Raw genomic sequence first — 22699 nt, 5'->3', positions numbered from 1 at the left:
GTATCTGCGGTTGAATGCGATGAAGTATTATTTGCTGTCACGGTAGCTACGTCCGATGGTTGGTATGCGTTAGAAATACATGGAATATCAAGGCTGGGTGCGGTAAGCGCGACTCGCTCCGACTCGGGACCTGGTTCGACGGAGGCACGATTTAGATGTATAGGAGCTGGATCCGCCGCCCAAGGACCATGCTGCAACGAACTTCGAGGACTATAATCGAAACTGAGAGTAGGTAGAGATTCGTATCTGCTGCTTCTTGGAATATCGTCTAAAGACATTTTTACTGCCAGCAACAAGGGAGCAGATAATTTACGTGGCACTTTTACTTTAGATATGGCCTTTCAAGGTTTGCCAGAGTTCAAATACTAGATAGGTACCTATCAATATTTGAGCTTAAATAAAAGCCGGGTGGGAAACAGTGATAAACATCACACAAGTACTCCCAAGTCATCGTTTAGTGTGGCATGTTTCCAGGCTTTCTCAAGTTTCACCAAGTTTACATTGGTTGATATAAGGAATGATATCGCTACACGAAAAGCCGACTGCCTAACAGGGTGTCCCTAGCTGAACCTGTAATAGCCACTTATCATAATACCTTCGTCTTAACATACCTACTGGAAATAAGGGACTGTAACTATTTCTGAAACAGTGGTGGTTACCTATACAACTAATAACATGTTAAGTACTTAAGATGAACAATAATATACGTCGCTGTAGAAAGCCTTGGTAAAAAGAAAAAGGGGTAAAGTGAAAAGGGGTAAATGGGACTTGTTAGATAGGTAGGTACCTAGGTAGGTAGTATAAAAATACAAAACGTACAACACCAGGTATTCGCTGGTCGTCACCGACCCAACTACTAATCCGGCGGTATCTAGCTTGTCTACGGGGAGAGCGGACGGGATCCCGAATTTTCCAGATCCTATGGTCGTACATGGAATCCGAGGTGTTTTGTTGTTTTATATGCCGTGTATTCGTTGCCGGGTTTCTGACTGGACCTCTTGAAGACCACATAAACATAGCCAACTTTTCAGCAATTAACTAGCTTAAAAATAGCCCCAGAATTATTGGCAGTATAGATTTAAGTAACCTGCGTTTATCTAAAATCAGTGGCTATCAAATAGAATTATGTAAATATAGGAGGTAGGTAGCAATTCTACAGATGTCGCTAATGAATTACCGTAGGCTAAGACACTATTATTACTCTCGCTGTCTTTTAATATTTAGATTTGACTTTAGCTTACATCAACTAAGTATATAACATAGTTATGTCTATACTTATACACCTACTCTTACACACCTACACTTATATATAACAATATTTAAATTATTTCTTAATAGACATAAAAGGGGTCTCCTATTATTCATCTTTCTTATGAAATACCTCGTTAGCTGCATAATTAAATGGGTTATTGTTATTGTTGGGAAGGAGCTGCCCACTTCAGGTATCGTGAAACGGAGGGGCACACTTACCTTAGGTACCTATGCATTGTACATTAGGTACGTTCCTCGGCTTCACCGCAATCTTAAATTCTCCTCATTTACACATCACATCTTCCTATCTAGACCTATTCAGATAGATATCGTAGCTTCACCTCTGGTTATTCTTGTTACTGTTTTACCTGCTGCGCGGTCATTTAATTCTGACAACTCACTTTTTAAGCTTCTCTGATTCGCTTATAGTCAGCCCGCTGCTGTGGCTCAATTCTCAATTGGCTGAATTCATCCTTTATCCTATCTCATAAGCTCGTCTGAATCCTTGGGATTTCTGTAGGATGATGCAGTGTTCGGTCGCAACGAGTGAACCCTCAACTTAGCCATCCACTTATTGCTTATTACTCGTGGTTTCGCATCACCCCACGGTGTCCACCGAGGGTCTTGGCCTAGGAATCAACTAACCTAACATTAGGTATTCCGATCGTTGCTCGTGTTTCTGAGAGAAAGTGACCAACTTGCCAACTTGCTAACTTGCCTCGGAGACGTTGAAGAGGAGGAGCACGATTCAATTGTGGTGCCAGTATCATCAACCCCGGTTCTTTTTCTCTGGCCACGGGACAAAATCAAATTGATGCTGCTAGGCTAAAAATCAGTACCAAACGAAGCGAGGCATTGGGTCTAGACTTGGTTTCCTGCAGGGGTGGATCTCCATGATATCATCGCATCCCTCGCAAGCGACCTAGGTTATCTGCAGGTTGTGCTCATATACGGCCCGGTTACCAATAAATTCAAGCTTGTCTGCGTTATTATTTGCCCGTTAAACCCAATCATCGCGAGGCCGGTCGTTTTTGCAGGGCACTGGGCAGTACCTGATCGCGCGACATCTGCAGCCTGGGGAACGGGGTCGCCCTTGTGCCTTGATGACGATTCTCCTCCAAGTCTCCAGACTATCACGTTTAACCCCACTAAAGCCCCGCGAAACTCGCCGTGGCTTTCATATTGTCCCAGTACATTAAAGCCTGGCGCTTCAGCGCCAGAGCTGAAGATGATCCCTCGTCGATCTGCGTTGCTGCATCGCATAACGATAACACAAACGATAATAATCTAGAGGACAAGAAGGCCCGACAGCAAGACGATAAGGCGGAGATTCGGCCTTCTGTTACATCCATCCGCATATTCTCACTATTCATTCTCATCCTTGTGCTAGTAAGTGGGATTTTGTTTTTTTTTTTTATAGACCCACGGCTTGGTATACATAGTAGATAAAATACCTACTTATGTGGTGCCCACGGCCCCTATTTACTTAACTTAGTACACACTACGTGGTGCTACCTACGTCCTACTATTACATATATACTATTATACGTATCATATGCGCTCGGCCCCGCATTGAAGCATTTTGACGCAATTGGGGTTCTCTTTGCTAATTGCCCCTCCAACTTATAGGTCGCGCAACTTTTCCTCATGAACGTCAAATTTCAATACTCGCGTATCCTCCCATCACCCCCTTTCTCTCGTATTATCTCATCTCCTCCTGCCGTTGCAGTTCAAGAGCCCGTGTGCGAGTCTCCTCAACCATTTCCTACTACCCCGCCCGTATCTCGCGCACGCACAATGGCGCTCGCACAAGAAACAAAGCGCATTACCGCGCAGTTTGAGTACACAGACGAGGATGTGAACAAAGGCGTCAAAGAGTTCCTTCGGCAAATGGGTACGACCATGTATTAATCATGTTTTGAGAATTTAGCTAACATAATTGTAGGTGAGGGATTAGAACACGAAGGCACGAGTTTGAGTCAAATACCTACATACGTCACTGGCGTTCCCAATGGCACTGAAAAGGTATGTCTGATATCCTCAGCATCACTACTCATTCGCTTACATGAGAAAGGGGCTATACCTAGCTGTCGACCTAGGAGGCACAAATTTCCGAGTCTGTTCCATTCATTTGAATGGCGACACCACCTTCAACCTAACATACAGCAAAATAGCAATCCCGAAGGAATTAATGGTCGCAAAGCAAGCTGGAGACCTGTTCTCATTCTTAGCTAAGCAGATCGAACTATTTCTCAGAACTCACCATGAAGACCGTTTCGAAGCTCACATACGCCGGCGGCAGACGGTGAGCACTCCGGAGGGTTACCGGGACGAGCAGATATTCCGACTTGGCTTTACTTTTAGCTTCCCAGTTCAGCAGTATGGGATTAACAAGGGAACTCTAATGAGGTGGACCAAGGGTTTTGACATCCCGGATGCTGTTGGCAAAGACGTATGCGCCTTGCTCCAGCAGGAGATTGATAGGCTTCACCTCCCCGTCAAAGTGGCTGCTCTGGTGAATGATACTGTTGGTACGCTTATGGCTCGCTCTTACACTTCTCCGGGTAAAACATCTACTCTTCTCGGCGCTATCTTCGGAACTGGAACCAATGGTGCTTACGTGGAAAAGATTTCCAACATTAAAAAGCCTGTCGGCGGCGACTACGACAAGTCGACAGGTCTAATGGTCATAAATACCGAGTGGGGCTCCTTCGACAACCAGATGAACACATTGCCGAATACTTCATACGACATAGAACTGGACAAGAAGAGCGTGAATCCGGGCATCCAGATGTTTGAGAAGCGGGTATCTGGCATGTTCTTAGGCGAGATCGTCCGTCTTGTAATTGTCGATATGCTGAAGAGACCCGAGATCTCGTTATTCCGTGATGATAATTCTAGTCAAAACGACTGGAAGTCCACCACTACGATAGCCCCCGAGTCTGGTGTGTTCAAACAATGGGGCCTCGACAGCTCGATAATGTCTATTGCCGCAGCTGATAGCACTCCGGACTGTTCATCTCTTCGTCAAGAACTTGAAAAGCAATTGCAAATATATGCTGCCTCGCTCGAAGACGCCTTAGCATTTAAAGAGGTAGCATATGCTGTTGGACGTCGGGCGGCGCGGCTCTCTGCCGTTGCTCTTGGCGCGATTGTCCTACAGAGTGGTGAACTGAATAATTCGACGGATGAGCCGATCGATATCGGCGTTGACGGTAGTCTCGTTGAGCATTACCCCTTCTTCCGGGACATGATCTACGAGGGACTTGCTGCGATTGAAGGTATTGGTCCGGAGGGAGCAAAGCGGATCCGTATCGGGATCGCTAAGGACGGCAGTGGTGTCGGTGCAGCTTTGATTGCACTTGTTGCTGCGAGTATGGAAAAGAAGGGTATTGTGGATTACTTGAATTACATTAAGAACAGTGTAGTTGATAGCGTTGTGAACGCGATCCCGGAGGCCGGAGAGTCGACAACGATAGCATGACGCACACGACTTCTAATACGAAGAAAATGAATGTTTATATACCTACAATCATGACATAATACAATAAATATTATTAAAATTATATGCTGTGTCCTATGCTATGTTGATAATTGTCAGGGGATAGTTAGGTAGATAAGATCATGAAGTATTCGGGTAAAATTTGGCCTTATAAGAGAAAGGTTCTTGTATGATACCCCCCTATTGTCGTGCTATCTGTGCCTAGGCCCGTCACATGAGGGTTAATAACAAATAAGTATATCACGTATTTTGCTAAACACCGTCAATTTTTAAGAGGTTATGAGCATGTATAGACAGCCTCGAGGCCTAGATTCTAAATCATTTTCTTCCCCTCTATACAGTATGACAGGCTCTATAAAACTTGCCGCGACTCAACTCGACTCAACTCCGCCATGAAACAAATCCTAAACAGTATTTCCATCCAGATCAAACAAATACTATGCATAAATTACCGGCTCCTTTGCCTCGCCTTTTCAAACCTTTCCATGCTTGTCCAATGCAGTCTTGCGTACGTAGACAGCAGACTTACATCGCATATATAACCGTCAAACTCATTACTCGTTTCCTCTTCAGTGATTGCGAGATTTTTTCAGATCCCTCGATAAAACCTGTAGGGTCCCAGATCATGTTTAAAAGTCTGGTCTTGAGGGCAGGTAGATATCTATCTACTTGCCGAAGGCAGCAGCTGGGTATGCGCGGTCCTTCTTCTTTCGTGGTGCTGTAGAGCTACTCCGCGAACTTGCGTTACTGGCTGGGCCGCTGACTGCAGCGCGCGAGCCGTGCATGTCTGCTGGTAAGTCGTTCCACTCCATCTCTGGCCGCGCGTTCTGAAATGACAATCCTCCGGCACCGGGACCGCGGTTTGGCGAGGGTCCGTTGCTCCTAGGCGGCGCTGAGAGTGTACCCGTCCCCGAAGTAGCTACTATAGCTGGCGGCGTCGGAGCCTGCTGGCTTAGAAGATTGGCCGCTGCGGCCGTGGTACTCGGCGGAATCGTTGTTCCCATTCCCGTGCTACTTGATGCCGCTGCACCGTTCAATCCTAGAGCTGAGGTAACGGGGCCAATATTACGCCTCACGATCCAGGCGCTGTCGGGTCGTAGCTTGAAGTAATAACCGTTCACTTGGCCGTGCTTGGTAAAGCCGCGCGCAAGGTACCAGCGCAATCCGTCCTCGTTATCAGTCCACACGTGCGCATACACCTCCTCACAGGCGAAAGGGCTCGTGACTGCGGCCCGCACCACATCGTCTAGCAGCGCCGCAGCGAGCCCCTGCTGCCGGTACGGCGAGAGTAGGACTAAAGATTGGATATATAGCGCGTTGGGTTGGGAGGAAGGTGTGATAGGTTGCGATGATGGCTTCCTCGAGGACGAGGACGTAAACGGGGACGGCTCGGGCCGGCAGACTAGACCCCCAACGACTTTAGGACTGCCATTGGAGTCGGACGGGTCAGACCAGAGAACCACACGGCTAAATGCGCCGGAGGAGAGCGGGTCGGAGAGACGTGCGTAAAAGGAATCGGGGTAGTTGACAGGTAGGAGGAGAGAGGTTATGCGTCGTAGAGCAGGAACGTGTTCGGGTAGAATTGGTGAGATAGTCGCTTGGGGATGAAGGGACGGCGGTCTTGTTGATAGTGCGGTCGTGGGGACTGGCGACAGCGGTGATCTCGGGCCATTCTGTTCAATTGTTGGAGAAGGGGCGGCGGCTACCGACGGCGGCGGTGGAGGAACAAGAGGTGCTGCCTGTGTCCGGGAGACGGCGGGGGGCTGAACGTATGATGGCGTCTTGGGCTGGAAGAAATTTCGGATTGAAGATTGCCCATTGGCGTTAGTAGAGGGAAAAGACATGTTTAGTCCAAGTTAAATATCCGATACTACCGTTGTCAGCTGAGAGAGAAAGAAGTTGTTGCCATAGCACGAGATCATAAACAGGCAAATATTTGAATTAGCGAGGTCCAATACGAAAGAAAAGGCGGGATACCAATATCGGCTTAGGCGAGACCGCGTTAAGTGCCTTACAGACCTCGGGCTCGCGCGGCGCATGTAAATTAGTAGGGATTACCTAACGAAAAGAAAAAGAAAAACAATGACTTGGCAATTATCGATAGCTCCACTGGGGACAAGCTTACACTTTATTTTAGGTACTGCTGTAAGACGCTATGATTCTTGATTTACAAAATGATTAGGTGGCTTACAAGGAGAAAAGGAAGAAGTTTATGATCCTGTCATAGCTGTCATAGCAATTATAGATCTAGGGATAATCCTTTCTTCCATTATGAACCTAAATTATTAGAGTTCCTACCCATTAACCTTAATATTATACGTTGAGGTTAGGTACTCAATGTACAAATTCAGGTACTGCATGGTATTACGTAGCGCACCTTAAAAGATCCGGGACCCTTCTGCCCACTAATGCATGAGGGTTCCAGTTAGTTGATTCGCTATCGCGGCTAGTTTGTACTACACTGTCAGGCTTACGGGTCAAAAATTCAGCCTCCGGTTAGGTACAGATAGCTAATACTATTAACTTTAGGTATCTGGAAGGGACGTTCGCCTGGATCACTTTTCCCCGTCTGCGCGCCTGAAAAGGGATTAACGATAAAGGAAAAGAAAAAAGAGGATTCCTCAGAATAAAGCTACTAACAGGTACCTAACATAAACATCACCGGTGTTCTTTAACACCGACAGATAACAATCGCAATTAAGGACGTTCCTAAAACAAACGCCAAAACCTCCAAAACTTCCAAACCTTCCAAAACTTTAGGGGGTTGTATTCTGGTATTCTGGTATTCTAGAGGTGGATACCATTTACTTGAACTTTTCCCCTACTTTTAATATTTCCGATCCAAACGCCAGCATTTCCATTTATCCCTCCTTTGGAGTTTGGTTTCGCGTAATTTGTCAGCCTTTGGGATCTCCTTCATTTTCAGCCAAAGTCGTCAATACCTTTGATATATTTCGACGTCGGCACACGGCCATACTGAGTGTTCGCCATGGCCTCATTCAATACCGGCAAGGCTGGAGTTATTAAAGCTCCAGAAGGTGCCGGGAGGATGGACCAGCTTGTGAGTTGGCAGTTTATATTTTTATAACATCTCCGAACATAATTATTATTACAACCTAAACTATGTAGATGCAGCTAACCATGCCGTGTTATAGGCGCATGCTGTTCTTGATGATCTACTCTACAACATTGTGCACGATTTATTAATGCAGACGCATCGAGAGGAAAAGATCGCTCGCGCCTCAACCGCTGCCATTCGCGTCGAGAAGCTAGCCGCCGATACCTCAGATTCCTCCGCCCCCGACGCTCGGCCAGATGTCAAGGTCGAAACAGACGCGGCTGTTTACGACGAAGGGAAGGTATTATTGAAGGGAAACCCGCTTGCTACCACCAAGGACATTGTATGCCCAAGATGTCACCTCCCTAGATTATTATATCCTACAGACGGCAAAGGAGCGAGGAAACCCGACCCGAGCATAATCTACTGCAAGAAGCACCCGTACATCGACAAGCCTGGCTACGACATCTACGGTCAAACATGGGTTGCACAAGGCCCTGGGAGGGGGAAGAAAAAGAAGGACATGGAGAAGAAGCTAGAGCAAAACTCGGATTCTCAGACGCCAGTTCCAGAAGGAGGAACAGGTGGAGGTGCTGCCTCACGGCCCCCAAACATGCTCTCATTCCCGTCGGCAACCTGCAGCAAGTGCAAGCGCTGTATCCTGGTCACCCGATTAAATAATCATATGGGTTCATGTATTGGGAACAGCGGGCGTAATGCAAGCCGTGCGGCCGCGCAGAAGATCAGCAATGGTAGCAACACGAACGGAAATGCCGACGGCACCCCTCCATCTAGTCAAAAGGGCACTCCTCACCCAAGCTCTAGGGCCGGTAGTCCCCATAAGAAGAGAGACAGTGACGAGATAGATGATGATGACGACTCAGACAATGACTCGCACAAGAAGAAGAAATTGAAGCCCACGCCCGCGAATGCGGCCAACAAGAAACTAATTCTTAAGCAGAAGAACGCTTCTAGCAACAAGAAAGAAAAAGTTAAGACGAGCTCCTCACTGAGTGTAGAACAGAAGGTAGACGACGACGATGCGGAAGGGTCTACTGTAGAGGTTGCCCCTAAAAAAAAGATAACGAAGGTGCCTAGTCCGGCTAAGAAGCTGAAATTAGGAGCGTCAAAACCACTAATATCATCACCTATGTCAAAGAGCAATGGTAAGACTTCGGCTCCCAACGGTGGAGGAGATGATGACCGCGAGTCTGAAAGCTCAGGGACATTATCATCCCCACCGGTTGTATAGTCGAGGAATGATTTCTCGTTGAGATATTAGACAAACCACGATACCCTCCGTCATGAAACATTATAGACGTCAACTATCCAACGAGAATTCTAGGAATTATCCTCCGCTTGTCACCTTCACAGCTTTCTTGTACACTGGCCGCAGCACTGCATTCAAGGGGTTCCGGGGTTATATTGTCAGCGAGTATAGGGGCTGAGGTTAGGCAGCGTTCTGCATCTGATCCGGATAGGAACATCTGGCGTGCATTATCATCATCATCATCATCATCATCATCAAACTGTATCTTTAGAACGCTTCTTTTGCACATATGTAATACAAGCCGTCTAGCGGCTAGCGCGAGGGGTTACAGTTGACTCGCACATATATACCACGAATGTTATGTGATTTGATTTGGTATCTCTACGTCTAAACCGTGAAACTTTTTCGAACTCCGAAACGCCAACTTATGCATATCGTACATCCCTGTGACCGTAATCTATATCTTTACGAGAAACGCGACTAATATGATTGAAAATCTGGTTACTAGACGGCTTCCTCGTCATCAAGAACCCTTGCCTTGATAATCTTTACCTCCTCAGCAGGCCTATCATCCGCGCCCGTCTTCACCATACCCAAGCGCTTCAAAACGGCAAGCCCGCTCTTCACGCGGCCGAAGATGGTATGCTTGCCGTCGAGCCACGGGGTCGGGGCCAGCGTCAAAAAGAACTGGGAGCCGTTTGTATCTTTTCCAGCATTGGCCATGCTCAGGATTCCAGCGCCGGTGTGCCGCAGGTCAGGCGCGATCTCGTCCTCGAACTTCTCGCCGTAGATAGAGGTGCCGCCGCGGCCGGTGCCCGTCGGGTCGCCCGTCTGCGCCATGAAGTTCGGGATTATGCGGTGGAAGACGCAGTCGTCGTAGTAGCCGCGCTGCGCGAGAGTACGGAAGTTGGTGCATGTCCGGGGGGCGTGGGTGGTGTAGAGCTCGAGGATTATGGTGCCCTAGAGAGGCGGTTAGTAGGAGAAGAGCGTGTACCTATGTATGTAGGTAGATATAATTGAGTGCAGATGTAAGTGTAGACATGTGTACGTACCATAGAGGTCTCGAGGGCAACATTGGTAGTCATCTTGGGTGGTCGGACGTGTGTAGTACAAGATTAACTCTGGATATAGAATATCACAAGCTTTTAGTGTCGATTGAAGCTATTTCGAAGCTCTAAAAGGTCGAGATTCTAATTTGGAGCTTTGGAGGGGCTGCACCTCAAGTATTCAATTGGCCGTTCCTGAGTTATGCAACTATCGGTATTTCTCAATACGGCAGGAAGGCAGAGGTACTGTTTCTAGGCGCAAATTGTCTTGCAAATCAGCCACCTATAAGCCACCTAGGTACACTTAAGTCATCCAAGTACGTGGATTTCGAACCACCAGCTACCAATCTTTGTATCTTCTACGAACAACACCTTTATGGACTAGAAGATATTCATTTTTCATTTCGTGTTTCTCCAGCATAAATATATCCCTATCATTAGGAGATCTGTCATTTTTCATCTAGATACAAATCATGTGTACCTAATGCGCCCAAGATCTGCGCCCAAGATCTGCGCAGTTTTCTAGGTGAAGACTCTGGATGCCACATACGCATTCACAACTTCTCCTCCACTCTCGTTCACCAGCTACTAAATGGTTCTGATAAGTTATTGAAACATAAAAGATTCGATATCTTACAGTTGTTGCTAGGATAACCCCGCCAGATTCGAAAAGAGCAGGGCTAGTTTGAGGATACAAACCAGACTTCGTTTTCTGCTGCATAACCAAAATTCATACAACAGCCTCTCCTTCATTTTCGGTGTCTTTAAACACAACCTTTCAAATCGTAACTTCAGCTCGTATCACTTAGCCTCTGTTTAGTCTCGATATCAAGTAAATCATGGCTAGTGATAATTCGACTCTTCTCGCTGCGAGCGAGATCTCAGCCGCAAACGTAACAGAGTCTCTAGCAGCCAGTCAGACTCTCACGGAGAAACTTGCCAGCCTACCAGAAATCCTCTGGAACAATAAGGATTTTTTCCTTCTCGAAGGCCGCATCATCTTCACGGCAATGGCTTGTATTTACATCGGGTCTCAAGCAGCCCTTCGTCGCCCTCCGTCTGCAAATCCCGCCAAGAAGGGTAAGAAAGGAGGCCAGAGAAATCAAGATAAGGAAGACGAGCTTGTTCAAGGCCTTCTACCTTCTGATGCCATTATGCTTCCTATCATGGCTGGAACGGTCCTCACAGGACTCTATTACTTGATCAAGTGGCTTGATGACCCGGAGATCCTCAATAAGATATTGAGAGCATACTTCTCAATCATGTCCCTAGTTGCCATGGGGAAGCTCCTTGCTGACTCACTAAATTACATTACTGGATTCATATTTCCTACTGTGTGGCTTGCAAAGAATGGTAAGCTATACCATATCGATACCTTGGAAAAGGGCCAGTGGTCTGTTAATGGGGACTCTGCCGAACAAGTATGGGACGACAAGAAGAAAAGTCCTCTTCCATATTGGTGGTCTGAGTTGAATGTTTCCGATGCGACGAACAGTTTACTTTGGGAAATCCGTCGTCTACTTACGGAAGAATGGACTATTCGCCTCTCGATCCACGGCATTACGAACCAGAAATTTAAAGTCAAGTTTAATGATATTCTTGGCATTGTCCTTGCCATCCAAGCGAACATAGCATACTATATGACGCAGTCGAACTTTTTATCCAACCTTATGGGCTACTCCTTTTCTTATACCGGTATCATCTTGATGTCTCCAACCACGTTCGCCACTGGAACTGCTGTCCTTTTCGGGCTCTTCTTCTATGACATTTACATGGTTTTTTATACGTAAGTCTCTTGTGCTATCTCTTGTACTTATCATAATTCACTTCGCTTACATTTGAGTTCAGCCCTTACATGGTGACGGTCGCTACCAAGCTTGACGTTCCTATCAAACTCGTCTTCGAGGGACCCTCTAAAGCCAGTATGCTCGGACTAGGTGACATTGTACTTCCTGGAATCTTCGTCGGGCTATGTCTGCGCTTTGATCTCTACATGTACTATTACCGGCAACAAAAGTTCGTCCCGGTGGAGTTAAAAAGCGAGGATGAATCTTCAGGCCGAATCGTCACTAATATGGAGACACAACGCATGGTAATCAAAACGGACTATCTCAACCCACAAGGGCAATGGGGAGATTGGTTCTGGAGCACGAAATTTGGCAAATTATCGACAAATGCCACGCCCGTGTTAAAAGCTGCAGCATTCCCTAAACCATATTTCTACGCCGCTCTAACTGGATACCTGCTTGCTATGGTAGTGACTTTAGTTATGCTTCTGGTCTACCGCCACGCACAGCCAGCATTGCTATACCTTGTTCCTGGCGTTGTTTTCGCCGCTTGGATTACGGGTCTATTCAGGGGAGAACTTCGCGAGATGTGGGGCTATACAGAAGATGGTAGTCTAGATACTGCAGATACAATAGTGGAAGTCGATGGAAATGGAAATGTCATTAATATAGTTCAGAGCAAGGACGAGACTAAGGATAAGAAGAAGGACGATAGCAAGAGTGACGACAAGACAGAAGATAAGGCGGATACCAAAGCTAGCGATGATGCTTCCCTTAATGGTAAATCGACCAAACAGAACACTTCTTCCAACAAAGAGGTTGGCGAGAAAGGCGAGCTTAAGGCTGAGAAGGATCCTAAGCCTGAAACCAAGAAGAATAAGGGGTACCCTGTTTTCCTTTTCTCGATTGAGGTTCCAGCACCCAGCGAAACTAGCGGTTCATAGAGGGACATAGATATAGACGTAGTTATAGATGAAAATGCTACATTAGGTAGTTACATGTGTTAAGTCCTAGCGTCTCTCAAACGACTTTAAGTTAAGCATACCGCCTAAGTAAATTAATCTATAGTTGATAAGCTAATTAGCTGAAATTGTACTTACGATTATAGATGCATCAACTCTAATTATATTTCCTCAGTGTAATTCCAACAACATAGATGATAATTAATAACTACTGCATTAATACATTAACGTAAGTCAAAGCGCAAAATTTTCTCTAGGTAAAATAAAAGCGAAAGGCCCGTGTATGGCAACTGCTCAGATATTCAATTTACTTTACAATTACGATGAAAGTTACTGAGTCATACAAGAAGTCAGTTCCTCTAAATCTTCCTAATGGGCTAGCCTTCTATTAGGAGAGCTCATATACTACCTAAAGTTTGAGCTATGCTCACTGGTATACATAGTACGTATTATAGTCTCGTTAACTATAACGGATTGTTTATAGGACTAATCCGCAGATTTTATACATAATATCGACTATAAACGTACCCTTTTCAAACTATACCCGAGCCAATTTGATATAAACTTTAGATAGCTATCTATACCTTTATAGACAAATTCGAATACTTTATCTTACTGTACTATAACGAAACTTAGAGTTTAGTTGAAAAATATAACTCTACATACTAAATATGTGAGTCCGAGGTTCCTACCCAGCCACAAGTGGCATCGTATAGCCTTGAAAGGGACACGAGTATAGCAAGATCTTCAACAAAAGTTTCAGGCATGAGCTCGGGTGGAATCTGGGCCAGAACAATAACTAGTGGTCAACTTGGAACATATTCAGAGCTTTCATACCAGCATAGTTCGTATTCGTAGAGAGGTACTTAGACCTTTTCCAAATTTCCATCCTACGCCTATAGGGCGTCTATAGGTGCTATGACTTTCTCAAAAAGCATATTACTAGCTAGTAGATGCTATACTTTCTCCTTCAAAGTATAGAATTATGAGTCTGAGAGCATGCTTATACTACCCAGTCAATGCAAATGGACAAATAAACCATCTCTATCCATCTGTGGAAAATTTTCATCCTTCTTGTTCTTCACCCCTTTCACTAATTCTTATGCAAGTTGTCTGTATATTCGAACTGCTCGAAAATACTCAGTTACTCGCACATACTTGACTATAACCACAAACCTATCATCGCCGACTAGGCACACTACCCCAAATCACTTTTTTCCCATCGCTATTCCCAAATCTATTGGCAAGCAAATATCGACAATCAACTACTATAGAGACCAACCCTGATCTACGATTACACATCGTTTGTCCCCGACTGGTTTCTACTTGCCACTTAACACCTCTATCTTGGGTTACTATCAGCAACACTTCTACGCCGTACGATTTTACCGTTGCATATATTACGACTACTACTATATCTAGTACGATCATCATATGAAGGTATACACGCTACTATCAACATACACAGCACAGCACTCTTAACATATACCGCCATACGCGGATACAATTGTACCAACGATCTATATACTCGACTATACTCGAATATAGGATCCAAAGATAGATCGTATCAACCAAGGAACACCTACAGCCTACCAGAGTAGGCAGTTGATTCGACTATCCTATCTGATCATATATTTCGCCTATTGAAATATATTACCCCTTTATTGAAGTCGCCCTCTACTTGATATCCGCCTGTCAAATAAAAATCAGAAACGCCACTAAACAATTGACATAATGGATACCAACGCTACTACCGACATGTCTAACAACGCTTGCACCTCGACGAACGCTTATATGGAGGCTCGCATGACTCTATTAGGGCGATTAAAAATCAAGCGCAAGTACTATAAGGCCTTCGAACCGCCGCCCGAAAGACAGGGCAAGGACGAAATGGGCCGCCCGATCAAGCGTTGCCGTAGGGTTTTGACTGAGGCTATTGTCATTAAGAGAATGTACAGTGTGGCTTATAACTATTACGGACTCCTCGACGATCGTCCAGATACTCCTATCACCTCCCCTAAGGAGAATTCCGATACTCATATCACCCCCTCTGAGGAGCGTTCTGATACTCCTATCACCGTCCCTCAGGAGAATCTAGACACGCCTATCACCGTCTCTCAGGAGAATCCAGACACGTCTATCACCCCCCCTGAGGAGAATCCAGATACTCCTATCACCCCCCCTGAGGAGAATCCAGACACGTCTATCATCCTCCCTGAGGAGCATTCCGATACTCCTACTGTCGCTCCCCCCGAAGATGACTTCGTGGGCGATTTCGATTTAAGCGACGAGGACGAGCTTGCCGTGGATCCTGATGACATACAGCCAATAGATCGCGAAGACCTTGAACTTATAACCGCCTCTGACTTGGTGATTGTGATCCCGGAGCTATATCCCGACAATGGCTTCAGCGAGCCCGGCGGTATGAGGAATATCGCCCTAGAGAACATCGCTATGATCTACGCACCGAAGGATATGGTTAAGAGGGTTGAAGATGAAGACCCGGAGGAAGAGGAGTACTACTAACAATACGAGCTATACGAGTCAATTAAGGTCGAGGAGGAGGAGGAGGAAGAGGAGATGGTGGACGAGGAGGATGAGGAAGAGGAAGATGAGGAAGAAGAGGAGGACGACTCGGAAGATGACTTAGAAGATGACCCAGACTACTCAGAGGAGTCAGAGGTGTCAGAAGAGGAGTAAAGCTTCCTATTTCTCAACAGGATGCTAACGTCTGGCTTAAAACGACATAAAGCCACAAGCAATGGATTACGGGACTGGCATTGTACTATGCCGCTATCACATCACATATCATGCTACCTTCATGTATTATGTTACCATCCTGGTCTCGATGGGTCACCTTTTTTTTTAAAAAAAAAAAAAACTTCGTGTCTGTTTATCGGCACGGGGGAGATTTTCATGTTTGGCTTAGGCGTTGAATAGGAGGTATAATTGGATTGGACGGATACCTCCGAGTCCCCCGTGCCCCGGGTTGGTTACTATTTATTAATAGTGACTTTTTGGACAATGCTAATATTAATACAAGTTTTGGAATTTGCAAGTTCAAATTATCGTTGCTGTTCATATAAACGTGCGGCTGTGTGACTTTGCTGATACATACTTGTAGTCGCGAGAGGTCGGATGTGTTTCTAGTAAAGATGATGGATCTCTGGTAGTGGGTACATAGCGACGGCAGCTACTGATCCAGGTATGTACATAGCACTGGAGTCCGCTGAATAGGCTTTCCATTAAGCTTGAAGTCTAGACCTATCAGCGTTGTCACTCAACCACCAATGCATGTGGCATGTGTGGATAGCTCTTTCACCAATTCTAGAGCCAATAATGAATTAGAATGTTGCACGAAGGAATTGATGTGCCATGGCTGCATACGGATTTTTAGGTACCTAGTTTAAAATGAGATGAGATAAGACAGATCCGATCGGACTTCCTTCTTCTCACGTTTTCATGTTTTCTATATAACTTAAGTTGTAGCTACAATTTGACCCTCCTCATCATTCCTAACCCCTAACCCAACAAAAACACTATGGGATCGGGTAAAGTGGAGGTCATACAATACCTTGTCGACACCCGCCAATTATGGCCTGGGGCGATCAAGACAAAAGACCTCGAGAAAGAGGTATGAGCAATTTAACTTCGTTTTTTTATCTTGCAACGAGTAGATTAAACAACTTACGTCAGTCTAGGCGTCGCGCGCATTAGCTCTCCTCACCGAGGATGAGAAGAAGGCAGTGCTAAAATATTACTTCGTCGCCGATGCGAAGATGTCGCTTGCTTCGCATCTGCTGAAGCACTGGGTAGTCAGCAAATATGCTGGCGTTTCGTGGTGGGATACTAAGCTGACGCGGGACGAAAAGACCAAGCCCGTCTACGTAGATCCTACTACGGGCAAGCAACCCGTCGCGTTCAACGTCAGTCATCAGGCCGGCATCGTCGCTCTCGTAGCTGTGGCCGGGTATGATGGTAAAGTCGATGTTGGGACAGATGTAGTTTGTACGAGCGAGCGTCGTGTGCGCGACCATAAGGTTATCAATACAGAGGGCTGGGGTAGTTTCGTCGACTTGCATTCGGATGTATTCGGTCGGTCGGAGGCGGGTTACCTGAAGGGTGATCTGCTGAGCACACAGCCAGGCCTACCTCCGCTGGCACGCGGCGATGAAATCATCGACTTCAAGCTACGAGCCTTCTACACGCTCTGGTGCCTGCGCGAGGCCTACGTTAAGATGACGGGCGAGGCGCTCCTGGCGCCGTGGCTCAAGGACCTCGAGTTCAAACACTTCCGGGCTCCACACCCCAGCCAGGGGTTCGTGCAACTACCGGACGGCGAGGTCGTAGAGAAGCAGGAGATCATCAAGGACCACGAGATCTTGTTCCACGGGAACAAGGTCAACGATGCAAATATCTGCTTGCGCTCCCTGGGGCCGGACTACATGACTTGCTCTGCCATCCGGACCCCAGACCGCAAGGAAGACGCTCTCAGCTGGGACCTGGGACCGTACGAGTTTCTGCCGATGAACCAGATCTTGTCTGACGCGGAAGACCGGCTAGATGACTAATCTGCTAGAGCAAGTCATCTTGTGCATTACGAAGATTATGAAGTTGATTTAAGGGTATTGATGAAACGCGTGTTCTCATATAGGATGCTTTTCATATGGTCCTGAAATATGAACATTTTCTAGTCACTAGACCACATCTTTTCTGTCTAGAGTAGTTGCCTACCGGATCTAGGTTCCGTTGGATTGCTACTGACCAGCCGCAGCCTAGGCGGCGAAGATGGTGTGTGTATCGATAGCTTTGCTATGACTTCTAGAGGAGGGTTATGGTCACATCGCCCTACACCCGACTCCTGCAGGGTGACGGCAGTATGCGCCAGATGATCTTCGTTCGAGACTACCTAACATGACTTTTTTGTGGCACTGTAGTTCATCGTGATATTCACTAATTTAGATTAGGCCATATGGTTTGCTATAGTATTTTGAGGTGCGAGACCAATTATACCTGTTAATCTGCATGACCATAATACCATATTCACTGTATTGTGAGTTCTAATTTGGGGTTGTGAATGTCTGGACTTTATTCAATAATAATATTAAGAAAGGCTAAGTACCTAGGTAGTATTTCGCTTAGTTCTGCAAAACTTGTAATGTATAGGTAACTTTGGAAAACAAAATATGGAAATTGATACTTTATGCTTAGCTTTTCTGCGTATTTTAACTCGGACCAATACTCTATTTCATGGCATGTATAGAAGGAGAAGGAAAGAAAGGTACCTATTAACATATAAGGCACTATCAAATGCCAACACCGTATAATAACTGTATCACACCGTATATATTTACTGTACGTTCTACGTGTCTCAATCTTTAGCGTATGTAGCTTGTTCGATTGGTGGGGAATGTCCCCTCCCTGAGATTGGCGTCTCGTTCAATTTCTGGATTTCTACACTACCTATGTAGGAGACTAGGATTGGAGACGGAAGCTGCACCACTCGAACAACTCGAGCTAAAAACAACTTGGACCTAAAAACGTCATTTCTGGTGACGAGGGGGAAAATGCTTGTCTTTGTGAAAAGACACCGTTGACATTCAATCTTAACTATCATTCCTAACCTATTAACTGCCTAACTAAATTCCACCCTTCGATTTAACCTTTCGCTTCTAATTTCGTTATTAATTCCTTGTCGATCATTGAATATGCTGTACTAACATCTTCTCTCACCGTCAAATCTTCACTACCGACTTTCTTTAAAACAAGTTGTCTATCAGTTTGCAGTTTCGGTACCGAACGGTACCGGGATTATATCATCTAGTTAATTCAACATGTCGGATATTGGGGATGGGTAAGTAAATTTACTTATTAACAATTCTATTAACCACCTACCTAAAGTTATGTAGAAACATCCTCCTAGATTATGTACTGACTCGCTTCGAAACTAGCCAGCATAAGCGGTCCAAGTCGGCCGCCCTCTCCCTCCTCCGACGCAAGGACAAGGATAATCGTAATGATGACGATGCTATCTCTGAAGATGGATCGCAAACCTCCGGGCTTGCTTCACTTCCTATCACGAGTACCTCCGCTCCCGCCGTTCCTCTATCCCACCAAGCTTCAGTCAAGAGTCATAGTCAAAAGATGTCAGTTAGTCGGATTCCCTCCCGCGAGCCCGCCTCTTTAAACCCGAATCGGTACAGCCTCTCCGTGGCCGACAAGGGTTCGTCGCTTGAACAATCCGTTCGTAAATTCCGTATCGTCGAGGCTTTACGGAGCGGAAATACAGCTGCAATATCCAAGGCTGTTAGAGAAACATCAGAATCCGGGCCTCGCGCGAGTACATCTTCTATTAGTGGAGCGAATGCTGGACCCCTGGATGATACGACTGTTCTACACCTTGCCATCCAGTGCGCCGAATTCGACGTTGTAGAATACGTACTCTCCGATGGCGCTGGATACATCGATGTGAACGCTCGGGACAAAGATGGAAATACGCCATTACATGTGGCTGCTACTCAGGGGCGTGCCCCGGTAGTCCGGTTACTGCTGGAGCAGAAGGATATCAACGATGCCGTTGCAAACAACCAGGGAAAGCTCCCTTTAGATGTCGCAAGAAATCCTGATATCTTCCAGCAGCTGCAGCTCGCGAGGACCTTATTCGTGCAAGACAAAGTTAAGCAAGTCCAGGAGCTCGTGCAAACAGGAGCCTATGATACTCTTGGTCAGGTTCTAGAGGAACCCCGTGTCAAGACAATCCTAGACATCAATAGTATCGAGTTACCTTGTGACCCCGTGACCGTTCAGGCGGGCGGGACATTGCTTCATGAGGCTGCCCGCAAGAGAAACACACAGTTGATCCAAGCTCTTCTCCTTCACGGCGCTGACCCATTTCAACGGGATCGCAAAGGCAAACTTCCTCAGCAGGTTACCAACGATGATATTACAAAGGCAATGCTTAAGCGATCACCTGCTGCGGTAGCTGCTCAACGTGGTATTCAGGAGAAGGCGGTACTCGGACATGCGACTTCGCAAGGTGGTCCTGGACCAGCTGTCACAGGGGACCCTCTAGCTGGACGCGAACCACAAATGAAGGGTTACCTCAAGAAGTGGACCAACTATCGTAAAGGTTACCAGCTGCGTTGGTTCGTTCTCGAAAATGGTGTCCTGAGTTATTATAAGCACCAGGATGACGCAGAAAATGCTTGTCGAGGAGCCATTAGTATGCGCATCGCCAAGTTATATATGAGCCCCGAGGAAAAGACGAAGTTCGAGATCATCGGGAAGTCATCAGTAAAGTATACTCTGAAGGCCAATCACGAAGTCGAAGCCAAACGATGGTTCTGGGCTCTGAATAATGCGATTCAGTGGATGAAGGACCAAGCAAAGCAGGAAGAACGACAGAAGGCACAAGGTGCTGAAATGCTACGGCAGGCTCGAGACAGCCTTTACAAACCAGCGGAACCTTCTATTACCGATTCTCATAGCGAAGTGGCAAGCACAGGTGAACCTAGGAATAGTGTACAGTTATCCCGCTTTTCTTCAATAGGGAAGGGAGTTGGCTCGCGGGCTGGAATATCTCATGCTAGTACCACGGGCAGCGTGGATGACGAATTTGTTGACACTGGTAGCCCCGAGATTAAGGGACAAAGTAACGGAGCGCCCACAATCCCCGGCGAGGTCGACGACGACGACGACGACGAATACATAGATCAGTCAAGCCGTGCTGAAGCCCCGACGGCGACCAAGGACGCTTTTAATATTACTGCACAGTCAGCAAGGCTCCAGCTAGACACGCTAGCATCTGTGAGCGCAGCGTTACAGGCGGAAGCGAATCGGAACCCATCACTATCACTTGCGGATCCTAAAGCAGCGCAAGCGCTTGCGACGTACGACGCAGCGATCCGAAGTCTAAAGGGCCTTATGGGGGACCTTCTTAGAATATCGAAGGATCGTGACGCACATTGGCAATATCGCTTAGAGCAAGAAATTGAGATGCGGCAAATGTGGGAAGAGAGTATGGCTAAGGTAGCCGCAGAACAAGAAGTCCTAGAAGCAAGAGTCAGCGAAGCCGAAACGAAGCGAAAGTTAGCTAAACGGGCACTTCGCGAAGTCATGGGAAACACTGGCGAATCTAGGCCAATTACTAGAGATAGTTTTCATGCCGTGCATACTGATGTGTCCGGTACTAACGAGGGTGAGATACCTGACCCATTACAATCACCGTCGTTGAAGAGCATAGGGCGCAAATCAACCTTACACTCTCATGCCATCGAACTCTCCAGCGACTCGGAATCCGAGCAGGAAGAATTCTTCGATGCTGTAGATGCAGGAGAAGTCGATGTAGAACCGATGCCGCCGTCTGACGTTGTGCCGTCCGCTGATTCCGGACAGGACGTCGTAATATCAGGGATAGACGTCAGCAGCGCATTTAAAGGTTATGAGAATGGCTTCAGGACAAAACTAAAATTGGATGAAGACAACCGACCGAGGATTGGTCTATGGGTAAGTTCACGGACTCTGTTTAGTTAATACTTAGGTGCTGATTTTTTTTCAGGGTATCTTGAAGTCTATGATCGGTAAGGATATGACGAAGATGACGCTGCCGGTATCGTTCAACGAGCCAACTTCTCTGCTATATCGAACTGGTGAAGATATGGAGTATGCAGACCTATTAGATATGGCAGCAGATCGATCAGACTCGATCGAACGCATGCTGTACGTCGCTGCCTTTGCGTCGAGTGAATTCGCGTCGACTATTGGTCGTGTCGCGAAACCATTCAACCCGCTTTTAGGTGAGACATTTGAGTATGCGAGACCTGATAGAGGTTACCGCTTCTTTATCGAGCAAGTCAGCCACCATCCACCTATCGGCGCAGCGTATGCGGAATCTGCAAAGTGGAGTTACTGGGGCGAGGCCAAAGTCGACTCTAGATTCTTGGGCAAGTCGTTCGATATTTATCATCTCGGTACCTGGTTCCTGAGATTACGCCCTACTGCTGGAGGCAAAGAGGATTTCTTCACGTGGAAGAAGCCCAAGTCGCAAGTAGTAGGTATCATTACCGGTAACCCAGTCGTAGACAACTATGGTCTTGTGGAAATCAAGAATTGGACGACCGGAGAGACGTGCTTGCTAGATTTCAAGCAGCGAGGTTGGAAGGCATCCAGCGCCTACCAGCTTTCTGGAAAGATTTTGGACGCCGACGGACGGCCGCGTATGAGCTTGGGTGGCCGTTGGAATTCCAAGCTCTACGCCCGCCTTACGCCTGGCTTTGAGGCTACCGTTGAAGAGCCAAAAGATACACGAGGAAGTATCAGCGATCCCAGCCGAGCTTTCATGGTATGGGAGGCCAATCCTCGGCCTGAAGGTATCCCATTCAATCTTACACCATTTGTACTCACCTTCAACCACATAGACGACAATCTCAAGCAATGGATTGCCCCCACCGATTCCAGGTACCGTCCGGATCAGAGAGCGATGGAAGACGGTGAATATGATTTCGCGGCGTCCGAAAAGAACCGGCTCGAAGAGGCGCAGCGAGCTAGGCGGAAGACGAGGCAACAACACGGCGAGGAATTCACTCCTGCGTGGTTTGAGAAGACGACATGTGAAATCACGGGTGTAGAGCACTGGAAATTTACTGGAAAGTACTGGGCACAACGAGAGAAGTTCGGTAATGGGGATCCTCACGCATGGGATGGCTTAGAGCCGATCTACTCGTCTGAAGAGCAGGAGTAATGAATTTTGGCTAGTAGATAGTGACGTGGCTGTACATGATATATAAGAGGCACATGCGCGAGGCTTTTTAGACGAGTATGAATG

At 46.6% G+C, this 22699-nt stretch overlaps 8 protein-coding genes across 8 annotated transcripts; 6 read left to right on the top strand and 2 right to left on the bottom strand.

Annotated features, from left to right (window-relative positions):
• Positions 1-2479: 2479 nt before the first annotated feature.
• GL218_07576 (Glucokinase) lies at positions 2480-4735 on the top strand (the record flags this gene model as incomplete). Its single annotated transcript, XM_033584338.1, has 5 exons — positions 2480-2489; positions 2543-2640; positions 2881-3145; positions 3197-3276; positions 3326-4735. 5 exons carry the CDS (start codon positions 2480-2482, stop codon positions 4733-4735), a joined length of 1863 nt encoding a protein of 620 aa, XP_033432352.1.
• Positions 4736-5418: 683 nt separating this feature from the next.
• GL218_07575 (N-alpha-acetyltransferase 50) lies at positions 5419-6597 on the bottom strand (the record flags this gene model as incomplete). The annotated part of the gene is made up of 1 exon (XM_033584337.1): positions 5419-6597. One exon carries the CDS (start codon positions 6595-6597, stop codon positions 5419-5421), a length of 1179 nt encoding a protein of 392 aa, XP_033432349.1.
• A 1145-nt stretch (positions 6598-7742) lies between these two features.
• Positions 7743-9063, top strand: GL218_07574 (putative transcriptional activator protein; the record flags this gene model as incomplete). Its single annotated transcript, XM_033584336.1, has 2 exons — positions 7743-7814; positions 7909-9063. 2 exons carry the CDS (start codon positions 7743-7745, stop codon positions 9061-9063), a joined length of 1227 nt encoding a protein of 408 aa, XP_033432350.1.
• A 522-nt stretch (positions 9064-9585) lies between these two features.
• GL218_07573 (Peptidyl-prolyl cis-trans isomerase-like 1) lies at positions 9586-10166 on the bottom strand (the record flags this gene model as incomplete). The annotated part of the gene is made up of 2 exons (XM_033584335.1): positions 9586-10041; positions 10134-10166. 2 exons carry the CDS (start codon positions 10164-10166, stop codon positions 9586-9588), a joined length of 489 nt encoding a protein of 162 aa, XP_033432347.1.
• Positions 10167-10966: 800 nt separating this feature from the next.
• Positions 10967-12858, top strand: GL218_07572 (Intramembrane protease 2; the record flags this gene model as incomplete). Its single annotated transcript, XM_033584334.1, has 2 exons — positions 10967-11913; positions 11976-12858. The coding sequence occupies 2 exons, from the start codon at positions 10967-10969 to the stop codon at positions 12856-12858; spliced, it is 1830 nt and encodes a 609-aa protein (XP_033432348.1).
• A 1752-nt stretch (positions 12859-14610) lies between these two features.
• GL218_07571 (uncharacterized protein) lies at positions 14611-15402 on the top strand (the record flags this gene model as incomplete). The annotated part of the gene is made up of 1 exon (XM_033584333.1): positions 14611-15402. One exon carries the CDS (start codon positions 14611-14613, stop codon positions 15400-15402), a length of 792 nt encoding a protein of 263 aa, XP_033432345.1.
• Positions 15403-16417: 1015 nt separating this feature from the next.
• GL218_07570 (putative phosphopantetheinyl transferase protein) lies at positions 16418-17447 on the top strand (the record flags this gene model as incomplete). Its single annotated transcript, XM_033584332.1, has 2 exons — positions 16418-16510; positions 16578-17447. The coding sequence occupies 2 exons, from the start codon at positions 16418-16420 to the stop codon at positions 17445-17447; spliced, it is 963 nt and encodes a 320-aa protein (XP_033432346.1).
• A 1263-nt stretch (positions 17448-18710) lies between these two features.
• Positions 18711-22615, top strand: GL218_07569 (Oxysterol-binding protein like protein 2; the record flags this gene model as incomplete). Its single annotated transcript, XM_033584331.1, has 3 exons — positions 18711-18730; positions 18828-21381; positions 21434-22615. 3 exons carry the CDS (start codon positions 18711-18713, stop codon positions 22613-22615), a joined length of 3756 nt encoding a protein of 1251 aa, XP_033432689.1.
• Between the last annotated feature and the right edge of the window lie 84 nt (positions 22616-22699).

The sequence above is a fragment of the Daldinia childiae genome, assembly GCF_008694065.1.
Source record: "Daldinia childiae strain JS-1345 chromosome Unknown Scaffold9, whole genome shotgun sequence".
Lineage (NCBI taxonomy): Eukaryota > Fungi > Ascomycota > Sordariomycetes > Xylariales > Hypoxylaceae > Daldinia > Daldinia childiae.
This window is presented reverse-complemented; position numbering and strand designations above follow the sequence as displayed.